Source organism: Cinclus cinclus, chromosome 18 (assembly GCF_963662255.1).
Source record: "Cinclus cinclus chromosome 18, bCinCin1.1, whole genome shotgun sequence".
Classification (NCBI taxonomy): domain Eukaryota; kingdom Metazoa; phylum Chordata; class Aves; order Passeriformes; family Cinclidae; genus Cinclus; species Cinclus cinclus.
The window spans coordinates 14539827-14556619 of record NC_085063.1 but is presented as its reverse complement, the minus strand read 5'-3'; the positions used below and the strand labels follow the sequence as shown (position 1 = coordinate 14556619).

The following is a 16793-nucleotide window of genomic DNA, read 5'->3' as shown; positions in this document are numbered from 1 at the left end:
TCCAGTCTGAGGAGAAAAATGAAGAAAACTCCTGGATCCAGCTGGCACCTCTTGTTTGAAATACCAAGCACAGTGCTCAGAGCAGACTGGCTTTTGATCCCAGACTGGATGAAGGCTGAGCGAGCTTGGGCTGCCTCAGTTTCCTACAGTAATAACATTTCTCAGGAGGGCTTTGAAACCTGGAGGGCAAACGATTGTTAGTGACCTGCAGGTGGGTGCTATTCTCCCATGGAATATATTCCTCTTTGTTCCCTTCTCCCCACCCCCAGTTCCACCCCAGGCTCTGGGCCCTGCCCAGGGGACGGCTCCTGTCTCCCATGGATGGATGGACACACAGACAGATGGTTTGCAGCAGGCTTGAAGTGTTTCCTCAGACAGATGCTCTGTTCCAGGAGAACAATGTGATCTCTGGATGAAAGGAAGGGTGTCCTTCGTGGTGTTTACACACAGAGGTGGCGAGTTGCTCAGCCAAGGCTGTCACTTGGTGCCAATTCATTGTTCCTTGCACTGAGTCTCTGCCTGGAGATGAACTGCAAAGGAAGCCAGAGGTTGCAGGGGCACTGGAAGGATCTAAGAGGTCACTTGTGAAAGGATTCGGTAAAAGTTGTCTCACAAATCTCTTCTTCTATGTCTGACTTCTGGCAGGGAGTCCAGAAAATTCCTTCCTGATAATTTCGTTAACTGGGAAATAAAAGAAAGAGGAGGAAACATTAAAGCACTTCCAGCATCAAGACAAGTAAAAAGTAAAAGCAATCATTGGGCAGTCAAGCTGAAAACATCCCCTCTTGCATTCATAACTTCATGTTATTAAAATCTAAATGGTCCTGTTTGCCCAGATTACACATTTTTGGAAGGCAAGGGGGAGGGAGTGGAGGGAGGGGGGGTTTCACTGTTTTCAATGAGATTCAGGTGCCATAAAACAGAGAGAGGCTGCAGCACGTGCCCAGGACCTGCCACAGCCCTCACACACATATTCCCTGTCACACACAGGGAGAAAAAAGGAAAAAAACATCTCTGGGTGTCTAAGCATTTCAACATTTTCACTAGGCTGAAAGAAAAATATTCTAAAGAGAAAGAGGCCAGGTTTGGAGGAAATATAGTGGACAGTGAAAACACAGAGACTGCAGTTCAGCTGAGAAAGTCTGCATTTGGGTGGTTTATGTCTGGTATTTTTTAATTCCACTCTAGACTCTACCTGCTTTACATCTTTATTACCATTTATTTGCAGACTGTAGCACAAACAACTTGCATGCAGCACCGGGGCACTGTGAGAGGCTGGGACAGGCTTGTTAATAAAGCTCAAGAGAAGACACTGAAGAGCTTTGCTGTCTGTTTAAGAGTTGGAAGAATATCACTTTATTTACAACAGCCAATGTCTCCTGCCAACTTTTGACACTCACTTGCCTAAAACACCGTTTGGCACCTCCTGGAACAACAATTCTCTCTCTAGAATTTAGGTGCTCCCTAGAATTCAAGAGCAGAAATCTCTGCACTTTGATCAGGAGACCTAGACCATGAGCGTTTTGATGCACAACTCCAGAACTGCCTTTCTGGGGCTCCATTTCACTTGCAGCTCCTTGGTGCTGTATTCACCATGGTGTGGGAACTCTTTAGTTACTCTGACAAATTTCCTGAAAACCAGAAAATGAAATTTTCTAGGTTTCAGAACCCAGATCTAAATAACTTCTCCCTGTTGATATTTAAAGACTGAAACAGGGACTAACTCGAACCAAAGCAGGCCCTCACCCAAGACTGATTAATCCTCAGGTTTGCAGCTGTAAGACTCCTCTATATTCTATCCAATTTCTAATAAGTGTTTACGAGAAACATTAATTAACATAGTATTAATTAACATATTATTTCACTATTTTCCCCTATCTGAAAATCCTGGCGCCCAATCTCTGGCAAGTCTCTGGCAAGAGGAGCACACGAATTAGTTTTTAATAGTTATGATTCATGGTTTGGAATCTTCTTCCTCTCTGCATGCTGGGATTTGTCTCTGAGAAAGTAAAATCTGTATTTTTCAAAGCTCCATGTTGCTACTGCATGTGAGGAACTCCACATTCAAAAATCCCACCAGTAACAGCCCATGGCTCAGCTCTTTCTAATTCCAGCTGGGAAATGCCTGGTTTGAACCGGACTGGTGCCTCCTGGAGATGATTTGGGCAAGAAAAGGAGAACTCCTGTCCTCTGCTGCTGCCCAGCATCCTGCCTGCCACTGGCAGCTGCTGGCTTTGGGGGGAACTGGGGCAAAGCAGGAACATTTGGGTGCTGAGTGAGTGCTGCTCTGCAGTGCCAGGCAGCAGCCAGAGGGAGGGGAGGTTGGTCCATTGTGAGGGCAGAACCTCCTGCTTGCTCTACCCAGGAAATGACAGCAGCAGGTCTTCAGTGGAAATTGTTCACAGCCTCAGCTAAAAATAGCAGTGAGGAAAAAAAGTGGGCGCCCACTCTTAGAGGGTCATTTTCTTTCCAGAAACAAGTGGGCTGAGGCTGCAGGCGTTTTATTTATCAACACTTTTGTATTGATGAATTAAAAAAAAAAAAAAAAAAAAACCTACCAAAAGCAACATAGATGAGTTTTACCTGTTCCTTTATCTGATACAATTGTGAAACGTCAGAGCCAACAGCCATCTGCATTTAGGAATGGTGAAACATGGGGTGAAACATGAGCAGATAACGAGATGGAGTTCCCTGAAGAGCTTTGAGGGGCCCAGATTTGGTTGCTCCCTGCTCGGGGCGGCTCTGGGCAGGTTGGATGCTGTGGGGAAATGCTGACTCAGCCTGCAAACTTCACTTTCCCTCCTGTGAGGTCAGCAGTGGCTTCTGTGGGCTGAGGTTACAGGGGGCTGCAGCCTGAACAGGGCTGAAGCTCTGCAGGGCACAGTCTGAAGCATTAACCCCACACACAGGCACACCTGGGACCGCTCCCTGCCAGCTCTTCCAGGTAGAAAATCGGGGTTTTTGTAAGAACCTTGGTGACAAGACTCCCTGTTATCAGCTGGCCTGAACGTCCCATAGCCAGCCTGAATTTCACCCAAATCCAAGCGGTGAGGGGAGTGCTAGGAGCAGGTTCAGCTGCTCTCAGGTGTGTCAGTGCTTGTCCCAGCACTAAAATCTACAACCAGAGTCCCTAAACCCAATCAACATGGAAATTAACAGCAATAGATGCCAAGGCATGGATTTCTCTCCAAGTTTGAAATCACCTCCAGCCCAAGGCTGGTGAAATCACACATCTGCTCCAGAACTGGGGCCACCTGCACCCAGATCCAGGTGTAATCCAAGATCCAGGTGGAATCCAAGAGACCTGGGATTCAACAGAAGCTTGAACAAAATCAGCAAACTGAGCCGTGCCTAAACCTCAGAGGAAGCCCAGAGCAAGGGCTGACCCTGCTCTTCCAAACTCCCAGCTATCTTTTTTTGGTGGTGTGGTTAAAACATATCTCGAGTATCAGTTCTCATTATTTGCTCATTTCTAGCTGAGAGGAACTGGAGATGATGTGATTAAGAAATAAAACACTGTTATTTAAGGTGCCTGGCGCTGGTTGCTCTGGAGCACAGCGCTATTGATCCGTTTAATGAGAGAGAACGGATTAAATGAGGCCACAAGCACACATGCAAGGATAATGAAAAATTAAATCATAAAAAAAGGATATTGAAATTACAGCTGCCATCAGCCATCCAGGCCAAGGCAATGCCTGGCTGGGCATCCTGCAGCCTGTCCTGTGTCACATCCTGCTGCTGGAGGAGTGGGACAGAGCCCTGGAGATGCCCAGGGGGGTGACCCAGAGGATGCTGGAATTATGGGGGGTCTGTGTCCCCCTTGGCTGGGCAGCCAGGCCCCTCAGCCAGCCAAGGGTCCCTGACACCTCTCAGCTGGAAATGTGGAGTGTGTGCCCAGGGGGTGACACTGTGCTGTGCCGGCAGCCCAGAGACAAAAGGAGCCCCTTGGAGGTGGCAATGTCACCCTGGAGGGTGCCACACTCACACCCCTCTGCTCCTGTGCCACCCCAGGGATCCCCCAGGTAACAGGGATGCCATGGGTGCCCCACAGCCCCACCTGTGGCAGTGACCCCATGGGGACAATCCAGGGATCCCCCGGGTAACAGGGATGCCATGGGTGCCCCACAGCCCCACGTGTGGCAGTGACCCCATGGGGACAATCCAGGGATCCCCCGGGTAACAGGGATGCCATGGGTGCCCCACAGCCCCACGTGTGGCAGTGACCCCATGGGGGTCCTACAGCAGGGAGGGGCTCTCAGAGAAGGCAAAGCTCAGCCCCAGTGGCTCCCCCCTGCAGGACTCCACGTCCTGCCATGGCCAGGAGGAATTCTGACATGCAGAGCAAACCCCTGGGCAGGCAGTGATGGAGGAAAAGCTGCCCCTGGGTTTGCAGAGTGCCCCCAAACCTGGCCAGGCACGGTCCTGCCCTGCCTGGAAAGGATGGGATCCTTTAGATGCTTCAGCCCGGCATGCACAGCCCCACCTCTCCTTCCCTGCCCACCTCAGGACAGCTCTGTGCTACACAAGTGGGGAAGAAAAAGAATGAAAAAAAAATACAATACAATAAAATAAAATATTTTAAACCCTCTACGCCAAATAAAAAGGGACATGACTTTTTAATTGAAAAAATAAATAAATAAAGGTTAAGAGAAACACACAGCTGGAGAAAAGGCAGAAAAATACCAATTACCTTTCTTTTTGATTGCTTGGATCAAAGATCACAGTCATTCTTTTTCATATAATGTTTTGTATCCAGCTAAGGTGTGTATCTATCAGCTCTGAAAAAGATTTGCAAAACCATTTTTGAGAAAAAAAGGTAACCTTTGACCTATGTTGCATGGCCAAGTGTTACAGCTCTCAGCTACTCTTTCATTTTGTGGGTTAATTTAATAAATTTAATAAATTTAATAAATGGACATTTCAGCATATACAACACATAAGGCAGAACTTAACCACTGACCTGTTTGCTCAGATCCAGCACTATATTTTACTTTTCTCCCCCTTTTTTTCTCAACTGATATTATCTAAAAATGAATATTCAAAACTTACACTCCTAAACTGGTGACAAAAGGTGAGAATTTGATCTGAGACTCCAGAGGCACAGGGGGTCTCTGTGATTTGTGAGTCAGGTCAAAGACTCAGCACTGCCCTTTGCAAAATTCACTTCTACCTCACCCCAGAGCCCAAGAAAGATCCAACACATTTCTGGCAGATCCAAGTCAGTCCCTTTTAACTGAGAGATCCAACCACAGTGGCTGTGGAAATCAGACTTTGCTTAATTGTACAGATCAGGAAAGGTCTGGGCAAAGAAATTATGAAAGTTACAGTCCTTACTTCAAATGCAAATAAGGTGAATTATTTTCCTCAGGAAAGGGCAGTATTTAAATTTTTCTGCCTTTTTTTTTTTTAATTTCTTGGTATTTTTAGATTTCTTTTGAATTCACCATGAAAGCATTTGGCACTCATGCAAAAACATGTGGAAATTAAAAAAAAAAAAAAAAAGAAAGAATTGCAATATAAGGAGCAAAAAGTGCTTCTTAAAAACTAAGTTTTGAGCAGAAGATTCAGAAGTGTTTTTGCTGCTGCATTTCAGGTGACTATATATAGAAAAGAGGTATTTTACTTGGCTCCCAAGGGTTGTGCAGCCACGTATCATACCCTGGAACCTCCCACTCAGTACACAGCCTATTTTATATTCTGCATCCTGGAAAATCAGCTTTTGCACACGAGAGCACAGCAACTCCTTGACTGGGAAATACCAATTTGGGTGCATCAGGCACAGGGAGCCCAAGCCCATTAAACTGTGCTGGGGAAAAGTCCTGGGATTCTGTGAGGTTGTTTTAGAAACCAACAGCAATTAAAGGCTTTTTTTTTTTTTTTTTCTGGAAAATTGGGACATAAAATCAGTGAGATGTTCTCAGCTGTAAAGATTTAATTACACATCAAAACCAGAGTTTCGTCCTCACTGAAATAATGCCAATAATTACTGAAATAATGCAAAGAGATGCATCCTGCAACTTTTCTGTCTTGTCCTGCTTGTAAACCATGGAGTCTGTGTGCACGGTGAACATTTCAACACCCTCCAGCCCAACAGCAATCAGGTCATCTCCTTAATTAAGCAAACTCTTGGAAGAGGCTGCTGACCTCAAGCTAAGTGGCAACTCCGGTCCCAGGATGCGTTTTTGCTTTTAGAGTATCAACAGACTCCAAAGCCATTGGCATCTTTCCATGAATTTAGCAACATAATACAGATATCTGATGGAAAACAGAATCTAAATAAAATGCATATTTTTGGCTAAAGCCCATCCCAACTGAAATCAATATCTGAACTGCTCTGGGTTTACAGGATCTGGATTGCACTCGTGACATTCAAATATCCTTCCCTTATATTTCAGTGCAGTGCCAGAGTGAGGTGCAAAAATCCAACGATCTTTGGTACTGCCCTACCCAAAATGATGAACAGGAAGCTGGGTGTGGCTGCAAGAAAAGAACAAAAAATAAAGACAGCATTTCTGCTAAAAAAAAATTCAATGCCCTGAACGCACTGTAGATCAAAACTAGCAGGAAGGAAGTACTCAAAACACAAATCTGTCTGTGACACCACCTTAGAAACGCTAAGGATTCTCTAAGCACTTTCATTATTGTCGTACTTCCAGAAAAGATCAACAGCCACGGCCTCAAAGCTGGCAGGAAAAAGCCTGACCTAGATGGGAATGGGGGGACTCCAGGGCTTGGAGCTCTGTCATCATCCTGCCATATGGCCAAAGCATCCCTGGAGGAGCAGACCTGTTACAGATCTGCTTTGGGCTGAAAAACGCACAAAGGCTGTGAGGTCACGCTCGTGGAACTCCAACAATCCGTGCTGAGCTAAGAGAAAACAGCCTGAGAGGATGATGAGCTCCACAGAGCGAGCTACACCCTACAGCAAATCCACTGTTAGTGTGGATGCAGTAGAGAGCAGGCATTGCCAAGAGTCCCTGCAGGGCTGTTTTAAACCCTTAGCTGGGACTTCAGATCCTTCAGATCTCAAAGCACCACGAGGTGCTCAGCTCGCTCGAGCACAAATGACAAATTCTCCTGCAGAAACAGCTGCCAAGTTGAGCTGAAGGGAAGAGTCCTAAGGCTGATGGGTGCCACTTGTGGTGCTTTCAGGTATTTAATCCATTTGACCCCTGTTTGAATCTACAGGGAATCAGTGGGTTAAGTTTTTGAGGTGCTTTTCCATGCCCCAGGGAATGGGCTTTGTGTGACATTTGCAGGACATGCATGCACACACACATGAGCTGGGCTTCTGTCCTGGGCTGTTGACTGTGACAGCAAGACAAAGAGCAGTTTTTGCTCCAGAGTTTGATTTCCTGTTTGCTCGATGGATTTCAGTATTTAGTCATCACTTTTTTCATCAGGCAATTCCGAGACAGGTGCAAGGCTTGCCTACACACGGACTTTAGGAAGAAAGGGGCACCTTCAGGAACAATTTCATGCCCTTTTCCTCCTGCCTCACCAGGCTGCAGCAAATGGGCAGCCCTTGGAGCTCTTCTGCAGGCTCAGACTCCCTGAGCTGAGTTTGGAGGGGTTGTGTCAGACACTTGGAGCGCAGGTGGGAGAGGCACCCCAGCAAACTGGGGTCTTTCTGTTTCTTTAAATCTCAGCCTCTGCACCCTTTTTCTGCCAGTCCAGAGTGGCACCCGGGGCCAGGCACTGCCCAGGTCCTTCCCAGGTTACCTGGCCAAGGATTGGCTCTGACTGTCACTGCCAGAACTACACGAGCATGAAACAAAAGCTCTTGTGTTATTGTTTGCTAGGACGGTGATAAATATCCTGAGCTTTATCAGGCAAACCCCTTGAGTCTGTTCAGTCACCTCACAGGAGGCAGAAAGGGGCTGCAAGGAGCTGAGCTGGCTTTGTGCAGCTCCTCCACGAGTGTCAGCAGCTGCTTTGGGAAGAGTACCTTGAAAGTGGAAAACTAGATCAGCCTGGGTGTGATGAGGAACTCCAGGCCACCGTGGATTTGGTTTGTAGTAGCTTTCCATAACAAAGTCTTTTTTTAACTGACTTTCTTTCTGCTCACATATATTTAGATATGACTTTCATTCTGCAGCGCTCTGATGCCAGAGAGTTTTGGCTGCAATTGCAAGGGAAGGGACACGTGTTTGAGTCATGGAGTTGGCTCTCTCTAGTTGATAGTTAGTGAGTTACTGAGAAAAGATGAAGTTTGTATTTAGCTTTAGTTTATATGCAACGAGACCAAGTAAAATATTCCAAGTAGAATGAGCACATAATAAATAAATACACAAAAACTTATACCAGAAGGGGATGGAGTTCATTTTATAAAGCACATTGCTTGGCTAAACCCACACAGAAATATTAGGCTGATGGACTGAAGCTTAAGAAACACAAGGCAAGAGTCCTCATTTTGTCACTGCTAACTCTTGGTTTGACTCTGTTGCTGCAAAGCACAAGGGTGAAGTGTGCTCGTGTCTGCTTTATTGTGCATGCTTTGGACCTGATGGATTTGATCCAGAACTGCTGAGATAAGCACTGCCAGTGGGTATTAAGACATATTTCTTTTAGATCAAAACCAGCACAACCAAAGGAGGCTGGTGATGACTTTTCCCTCCAGCAGCACCTCATGGTTTCAAAACTGATGAAATTGGTATTGGATACCACAAGACCTCTAAAACAGCAACTGCAGGGAAAGCACACGAGCAACAACCCTTTATCCACATGTCACTGGGCAGTTTCATCATTCTCCTAGAGTTAACCTATTTACTGGGGCAGGATGAGTCATTCAGCAAAGTGATTCAAAAACAGAGAGAAAAGAGAATGGATGCGAAAAAGCTATTTTTTACAGGAAATAATTGGGAGGAGGACAGAGGAACAGTTACAGCACGTTCGGGATTAGCTGAAAGTACGAGATAGGCAATGCTGCTGCTTTTTTATTTCTGTCACAAAGGAACAACCAGAACAAATATTTAATTGAAGGGAAACAAACAATTTAACAAATATTTAATTAAGGGAAAACAAAACCGTGTTAGCCTTCCCTTTAGGCAGTTTTGCAGGAGATGAACAGTCAATAATGGAATCTGTTTCCCTCCCTTGAGCTCCAGTTCTTATGCCTATTAATCCACAAAACTATTCACTGGCTCTGATTCTCTGGCATCTCACCTTGTGCCGTGTCTTCACTCTGCAACACCCCCTTTTGAAGGGCCTGTGGGCTCCTGCAGAACCCCAGCCTCTCCACAAACCAGCTTTCCCTCCTGACACGTCTGAACTGAATTCTGAGCCTGGTCCTCAGGGGGAAACAGCAGAAAATCCCTGTCCTAAGGTAGCAGGCAAGATGCACAAGTGGCCTGTGAGCAATTCTGCCAAGCAAAGCCAGCTCCCCTCTGGCCAGACATGCAAATCTCCCTCTGCCTGCAATTCCTCTGCTTTACAAACAGCCCCAGCCCAGCCTGCCTGCACAAGGCATTTGTTCCCATCTGCTGGATTTTGAGGAGGACTATGGGCAGCAGGCACCACACTGAGCAGGGGAACACACAACATCACTTTAACACACAGATTATTTTTCTATTATGCCTGCACATCCTTCCAGAGATGAATATTTGGGGGAAGGTTCTTCCCCCCTTGGGGAAGTGCCTCCAAGGGCAGGGGCAGAGATGGCAGCAGCTCTGCAGGTCCTGGCAACAGGAGCCCAGCACTTGGGGGCTGCAGTTACTGCTCCCAAGTCAGCTGGAAAGCATCCAGACCATGAAATATTGAACTGGTTACTGACAGAGTGTCACAATTCACATCTCATCATGTCAAGGAGGTGCCACATACAAGATACCGTGTGTCTGCCCACATCCAGCTGCTTGCTCTTATTTTGCACTTTGACTGGAGCTCCATTGAGGGAGGAGCTGCTCTTTTTTTAAACATTGGAGTCAAAGCAGCATCTGCCACAACAGAGTGCTGGGGTTTCTACCATAAAATAATGTACTAATAAAAATGCTATATAATACTATGGGGCATATGTATAAATCAGAGACCACAAGACAGACATAATTATAAGAGACACGGATAACTGGGAAAAGGAGTGCAAAACACCACGGGGAGCAGACACTGTAACTGCTTCTACATCTTTCCTCAAGAAGGCCAGGAACATCTGACAGTAAACAGCTTGAGAGAACAAGAAAAATGTTAACTGCATCATCCAAAGCCTTCAAACTTTCAATCTGAATCAATGGCATGAATGAGAAAACTTTTGTTCTCAATATGAAGAGAAGGTGAAAGAAAAGAAAAGGGGTGAAAGGAAAGGGAGAAGAAGGGCTATCAATTCCCAGAAATAGAATGAGCTCCTCCATATCCAGTGGAGCTTCACCTTTAGCTCAAGTGCAGCCCATACTGCTGAGCTCGGGCAATTCCCAACCTCACCACAACAGCAATAACCTACATTTGTTCAGAAATTAGCCCTCAATTATTTCCAGATCTCCCTCAATTATTTCAGATATCCCAATTCCAGATCAAGATGTAGGAACCACCACCCAAAGAGGCTGCCCCAGGGAATCCTTCCCAGGATTTAATGATGAGCCATCCCCAGTTTTGCTGCTGTGAGGTCTGGGAGCTGTGTGCATCCCCAGGCAGCCCAGGCAGGAGGTAAATCCTGTCCCAGGGGCACACTGCAAGGTCTGGGGTACATGGCAAGCCCATCCTGATCTCTCCCAAGTTCTCACCAGCTGTGTAACCACATTCTTTAAACACAAGCCTGCACAGCCAGCTCAGAGCTCCGTGTCTGTGCCTCATATTGAAGCCATTACTTTGCATTTAACCATGCACTGCTACGCTTCCTGGGAGAATTCCAGCCTAACAACAGCAGCTTTGGAACCACAGCATGATAAAACAGCCTCTTGCCTAAAATAAAGATAAAACTTGCTTACGTTTGACATGATCTCATCGGAGCACAGCACACATTCAGCAGCAGTCGGGAAGGTGGATTCAATGGGAATACTGTTTGTGCCACAGTGGGAGCCAGCCACGGACAGCTGGAACACACAGCAGCAGTGAGGGTGATGGGCAGATCCCCAAAGTGTTCCTGAGCAGGGCTGGCAGGAGGGTGGCTCCAACAGGGGTGAACTGCCCTGGCTCACACACACGGAGCCACACGGAGCCACAGCACTGAGCAGAGGTCACGTTCCTGAAGGGACTGCGGTAGCTCACTGCCAACTGAGTCACTGGGGCTGGACAGGCTTCAAACAGCAAATACACAAGGGACAAGCACACAGCACCCTTGGGATACGGCACAGGCTGTGCCCAACACCTCCTGCACAGACGGGACAGAACGAGAGCTGGGAACGCCACAGAGACATCCTGCAGCAGGACTGGAAATGTCCCTGGGGATGGCCCAAGGGAATGGAACGACCTTTGGGATGGCCAAAGGGAATGGAACAGCCTCTGGGATGGCTTAAAGAAGAGTCCTTTGGGATGGCCTAAGGGAACAGCCCTTGCTCCAGTTGAAGTGGGCGGTTAAGCCTTGGTAACTTCGAAACAAGTTCATGCTACAGCGGGTGCTGGGAGAGGGAAGAAGGAGCATCACAGAATGGAAAACTTCCCCTGTTTTGAACTGACAGCAACCAGAAGCCTTTGGGGAGCCCCCTCAAGCAGAGCTGGGTTATGTCTCATGGCCAAGTCAGCAGCCAGCATCCTGTTGGTGAGCTGGGAGCGTGCTGTGCCCTGCCTGGGTCACACACGGGGCACACCATGGGGCTTTCCTTGGGGTCCCCTCCACAGCACTGTAAGCAACCCCTCAGCATGACTAATCAACACTGAAAATAATCACACAGTTTATCTTTGGGCTGGAAATCACCACGGTGAGTGGAGAGGGTGAGCAGTCTCCGGAGGGTTTGGTCAGGATGACCCTCGGGAGAGACAGGGCTGGTCACAAGGAGAGGCAATTCCTGTGGCTCAGGAGGGTGACTCCCCCTCCTCATTCTAGGTGCCCAGAAACACCCCAATTGTTTTCTTTTCTCTCCCAGTGGTGTGAGGTGCCCAGCCTGGCCCTGCTGCTGCCCAGCATGGGTAGGGACAAGAGAGCAACTGCTTTGGGCTTTTCTCTTCTTAATTCAAGAATGGCATCTGCATCCAGCTGTTAGCCTTTTGGAAATCTGCTGAGTTTTGTTTGCCTCGTGTGCCTGATGCTCCAGCTGCAAACCCCTGGCAGCCAGTGAGTTTGCTTGGAGGACCCAGCCATGAAAGGCTGTCCTGAGAGCACCCTGGGGCTCCCCTTGGGCAGCCCCTTCCTCACCCTGATGGGAATGGGAATAAACTCCCCTGCAGTCACACCAGGGGAGTGTGGAGACTGGGACTGCACAAGTCTGTACTTACCAATAAAACTGCAAATTATTTCAGCACTGCTATCCACTTTCCGATTTTCTGATTTCTTTTTTTTTTCCCCAGCTGTTTTTTTAACATACCATTTTGTGATGGGAAAATTCAATGCTATCTATGATTTAGAAAGAGGACAGGCTGGATCAGAGTGCCCTGAAAGGGCAGGGAAGGAAGACTGCAGTGCTATGAAGAGGTGGGGGCTTGCTGAGACTTGTTTCCAAGGAACAAATTTTTAATGGGGTGTGGGTTCTAGATGTGAAAACATGGTGATTAAGTAAAGTTAAGGGACAGAGCTTTACTACCTGAACAAGTTTTCCATTTGACAGCTGAATACCAAATTGCCCATTTTTATCCACAGCAACTCCAAATCCATCCTCAGTTACTCAGGGACATGGATAAAATCATCCATCACTGCACAGTCAGGTAAATACAAACCACCACTAAGTGCAGCCTGATCATAAAATTTGCCTTCACATCTTTCCCCCCACCCCCGAGCAACCACGGGAACATTGTGGGGTGATTAATAACCCCTCATCATTGTATTTACTATGTAAGCTATGAAAAAAAAAAGTCTAAGTGCTAGGAAAGTGTGTTTGGAGCAGCGTTGTGCTGGGGGTGTTTCCCTGGCAGGGGCAGGATGGCCCTGGGGGCAGTGATGCTGTGCAGGGCCCTGGGGGGAAAAGGGGAGGCAAAATCCTCTCTAGAGAATCCCCAACTCCTGCAGATGCTAAGCACATTGTACTCAAAATTAAACAAAGCAGAAAAGAAAATACATATAGTATATATGTATATACATACACATGCACATATACATACACATACACATATACATACACATACACATATACATACACATACACAGTATTTATAGTGTGAGCTGCTTGTAAGGCCACGATGCCAGGGAGAAGGGACTACTTTAATTGCCCTTTTACCTGGAAAGAAAAATAAACCGGAGGGAAACAAACCCAAAACAACAAAATAACCCCATCACCTCTTCTAAGGGTTGGAAAAAACCTGTGTGAGAGGGGACATAGCTGCAAACACCTCGTTGAACACGGGCTGCTCTCCACCCCCCACAAGAGGCTTTGCTGTGCTCTCAGCTGGGCTGGACACAGGAGGGCTGGGCGAGGAGCAGGAGGACGTGAAGCTGGCTGTGCTGTCCAGAAGATGAAAACACTACTGCTGTTTATAGAGGGAAACCCAATTCGTCAGCCCAAATGAATTCCTGTGCTAATCCATGCAGGCTTCATGTTTTCCACCAGCCCCAGCCACTGTAAAGACTATCTTTAGGAGGCACAGTGTGTTTGGAAAGGAGCAGCTGGAAAGAGGGGACGCTTATGCCAGCTTGGAAGGCTTTCTGGTATGGAAAAAGAGGAATGCTCTCTTGGGTCTCCCCACAAAATTAAAGCATCTTCATCCAGAGCAGAGCGATGCCAAGCACAACAAACAAAAGCGGCTTTCCCCAACTCTCCTGGGCAGCCTCGCTCAGGGCTCACAATGGTTTCCATAGAACTTGTTTTGCTATCACAACAAATTCGATCTGTCCAGCCGTGATGGCCGCGCTCTTTTCGAAAGACAAGAAAATTAATTTCCTCCTTTACTGCTCTGCCAAAGCATTTCTGCCTCTGTGCCACAGGCAGGGACTCCCCAGGAGTGTCTGAGGGCTGTGGTGTGATGGGGACAGAGATCCCGAGAGCCCCGTGGCACCGAGGGGCTGGGGGAGCTGCCCTTTGCCAACCCTTCATCCTGCCAGGCTCGGCTCGGGCAGTGCATCCCCGTGGGCAGAAAACCCCAGCCAGCACCATTTCAGGGGGAGTGAACGGCTTGTTCTATTCACACAGACTGCAGAAACCCAGGAATTACTGCAGCCTCACTGGCATTAAGGGCTAGGTTATTTGCCAGGGTATTGGCCCCAGAATGTCCCCATGGGAGAGGCTCCTTCCAGCCCCTGCACAGGCACTGCTGCTCAGCAGCAGGTTCTGAAAGCAGAGATGTGTTTCTGCAGGACAGACTGGAGGAGCATTTAGGGCTGCACCTAAACCAAGACCGTTATCTGAACAGCCTGAAATTCTCTGAAGTCATAATCTTGATCTAAAAGTTGCATTAGTTTTGAAGAGCTATGAAGTGTAACCAAGTACAAAACAAAGGGGCCAGAGGTACTCATTTCTAAAACAGGCATAGCTCTAGTTTTATATTTTAATAGTAGCCTATAAAAATAGTCCTGAAGAAAAATTTGTATAAAAATCAATGGCATTTTTAAAAAAGGAAACATATCTTACACCACCACTAAGTTATTTGAGGGTTTGAAGTAGCAGGATAACCTCAGAAGAGCCTACCCAGCTGAAAATTAAGGTCTACCTGCTGGAGTCTTAGCTGGACTCCTATCCAAGGAAGAAGCCAGCACCCCACTCAAAGCAAATGACCAAGGGTACAGAAGAAAGCAGATAAGAGAAAACGTAATGCGATTTTAAGGAAGAAAGATACCCCATCCAAACTACAAATAAAAAATGCAGCTGCTAAAAGTTCCCCTCATGTTCCCCTCAGTCCTGATTTAAGCCTGGATCTGTGTGATGCCTGGTACATCCAGACTATTCCCAGCCTTTGCAAACACCAATTTATACAGAGTTATAATGACTTCATCTGCAGTAATTTGAACAGGGGCACTTCCCTGAGCCCTAGGCACGGGTTGCCCTGCTGGTGGCCAGGGCCACTTCAGCAGAACAGCCCCACAGCCCCCTGGGCTGGACTGGGAGCCCACAAGGGGCTGATGAAGACCCAGCACTGGGAGGCATCTGACCACAGAGGGAATGCAATGTCTGATCCATCACCCAGGCCTCTGCCCTGTGGCTGTGGAGGCTCCTGGAAGCCAGATCATACCAAAGAACTGACACTGGGTTGCTCAATAATGACAGATGCTGAGCCCAGGGAGGTTTAACTGCCACAATACTTTCACCACTGACCCCCATACTTATGAAGTGGTTCCCCCTTCTTTTAGTCATTCTCACTCTTTCCAAAGAAACTTAGAAACCACCTAAATAAACCAGCACCCATCGAGACATTGCAAATGTCACAGGAGTCATTCATGTGTCTCACTATTTGTCCTACATTTGACTCGGTTCATTCATGGCTGATGAAGTCATTCATCATTAAGAAACCAAACCACACCACACCACACCACAATTTGGGAATCTTTGACTAGACTGCCCTGGCAGAGCTGATCAGAGGCAATGATTGCAAACTCACACTTTTCCTAATTTACTGCTGCTTGTGCCCTGGCCCAAGTTACTCCTTGCAGAGAGTCAGAGCAAGTGAGCACTGAGAGAGGAGCACGCTGCTGGCGCTCAGCAGGGACATCACCCCACAGTCTGTGCAGGCTCCCAGGTCCTGTGGTCATGCAGTGCACGGTGCCTGGTGCACAACCAGCCCTTCCCAATGCCCGTGGCCCCCTGCCAGCCCCTCCTGACCTTTACTTCCACACCTTAACCTTATCCACGTGGAAAAATTTCCCCTCAGGTGGAAGCCTAGTACTCCAGCATCCACAGGCAGAAGTCAAAAATCCTTTTCTCACCACATCTAGTTTTAATTGCAATCTCACTCTACAGAAGTAGTGTTTGTACAGCTGAAGTCAGAGTTCAGTTTATATTTTGGAGTGCAAAGTTTCTAAGTTAAAGATCCACAAAAGGACCTGGCTTGATTAAAATGGGAACTGTGTGGATTAGGAGAACCTGTAAGAAGATGGGGACTGTCAGCCTTGTTTGTCACTGGGTCAGTAAGAGCTGCTCATGGTGAGCCTCAGTGGTTTGACTCCAGTTAATAGTAGCTGAAGATTTAACTCTTTTATTCCTAACACTGGCTAAAGCCAACTCAAGACCAAGTTTTCAGTAATTTGCGGACCATTAGTCATGGTAGTAGAGATCAGCATTTTAATTCCAAACAGACTGCAGCATCCCTTGGAGATGTGCACACAAACTGGAGGATATGAATGCTTTCAAAATTGGGAATACTTGGATTTCAGGTTTTTGTGCAGACCCCTCTTAGAGCGAGGAGTCATCTGTGAAATTCCCAGCTGGACGTATGCCCAGATTTCTGAGCTTGCAAAACTGAAGCATGGGGACTTGAGTGATGATTCAGACACAACTGCATTGTTTATACATTTTAGGTCTCTTCTTGATAAGTACAGAAAAAGTTGTATTACAGAGTGAGAGTGTGAAAGCCAGAACCTGCCTGAAAATCCAAACTAGGAGCTAACATGCTGAAGAAGTTTTATGGTCCCCCAGCATTTGTTCTTCCCCAGCCCTGACTGTCCCACTGGCACAGCTGGGGATGTGCTGCTTGCTTTTCACATCAGAGAAGCTGCAGTGACCTATTAGGTCATCGAGTACCTCTCACAGCCAGCCCTGGACTGTCTTGTCCATTTGCTTTATAAATGCTTT

The 16793-nt window shown here is 47.2% G+C and overlaps 1 protein-coding gene across 1 annotated transcript in view; it reads right to left on the bottom strand.

Annotated features, from left to right (window-relative positions):
- Positions 1-527: 527 nt before the first annotated feature.
- Positions 528-16793, bottom strand: part of NFATC2 (nuclear factor of activated T cells 2) — a 70282-nt gene continuing 54016 nt past the window's right edge. The window contains exon 10 of the mRNA XM_062504791.1: positions 528-681. Coding sequence (XP_062360775.1) covers positions 626-681 — 56 coding nt within the window. The 3' untranslated portion in view covers positions 528-625. The remainder of the gene's footprint in view (positions 682-16793) is intronic.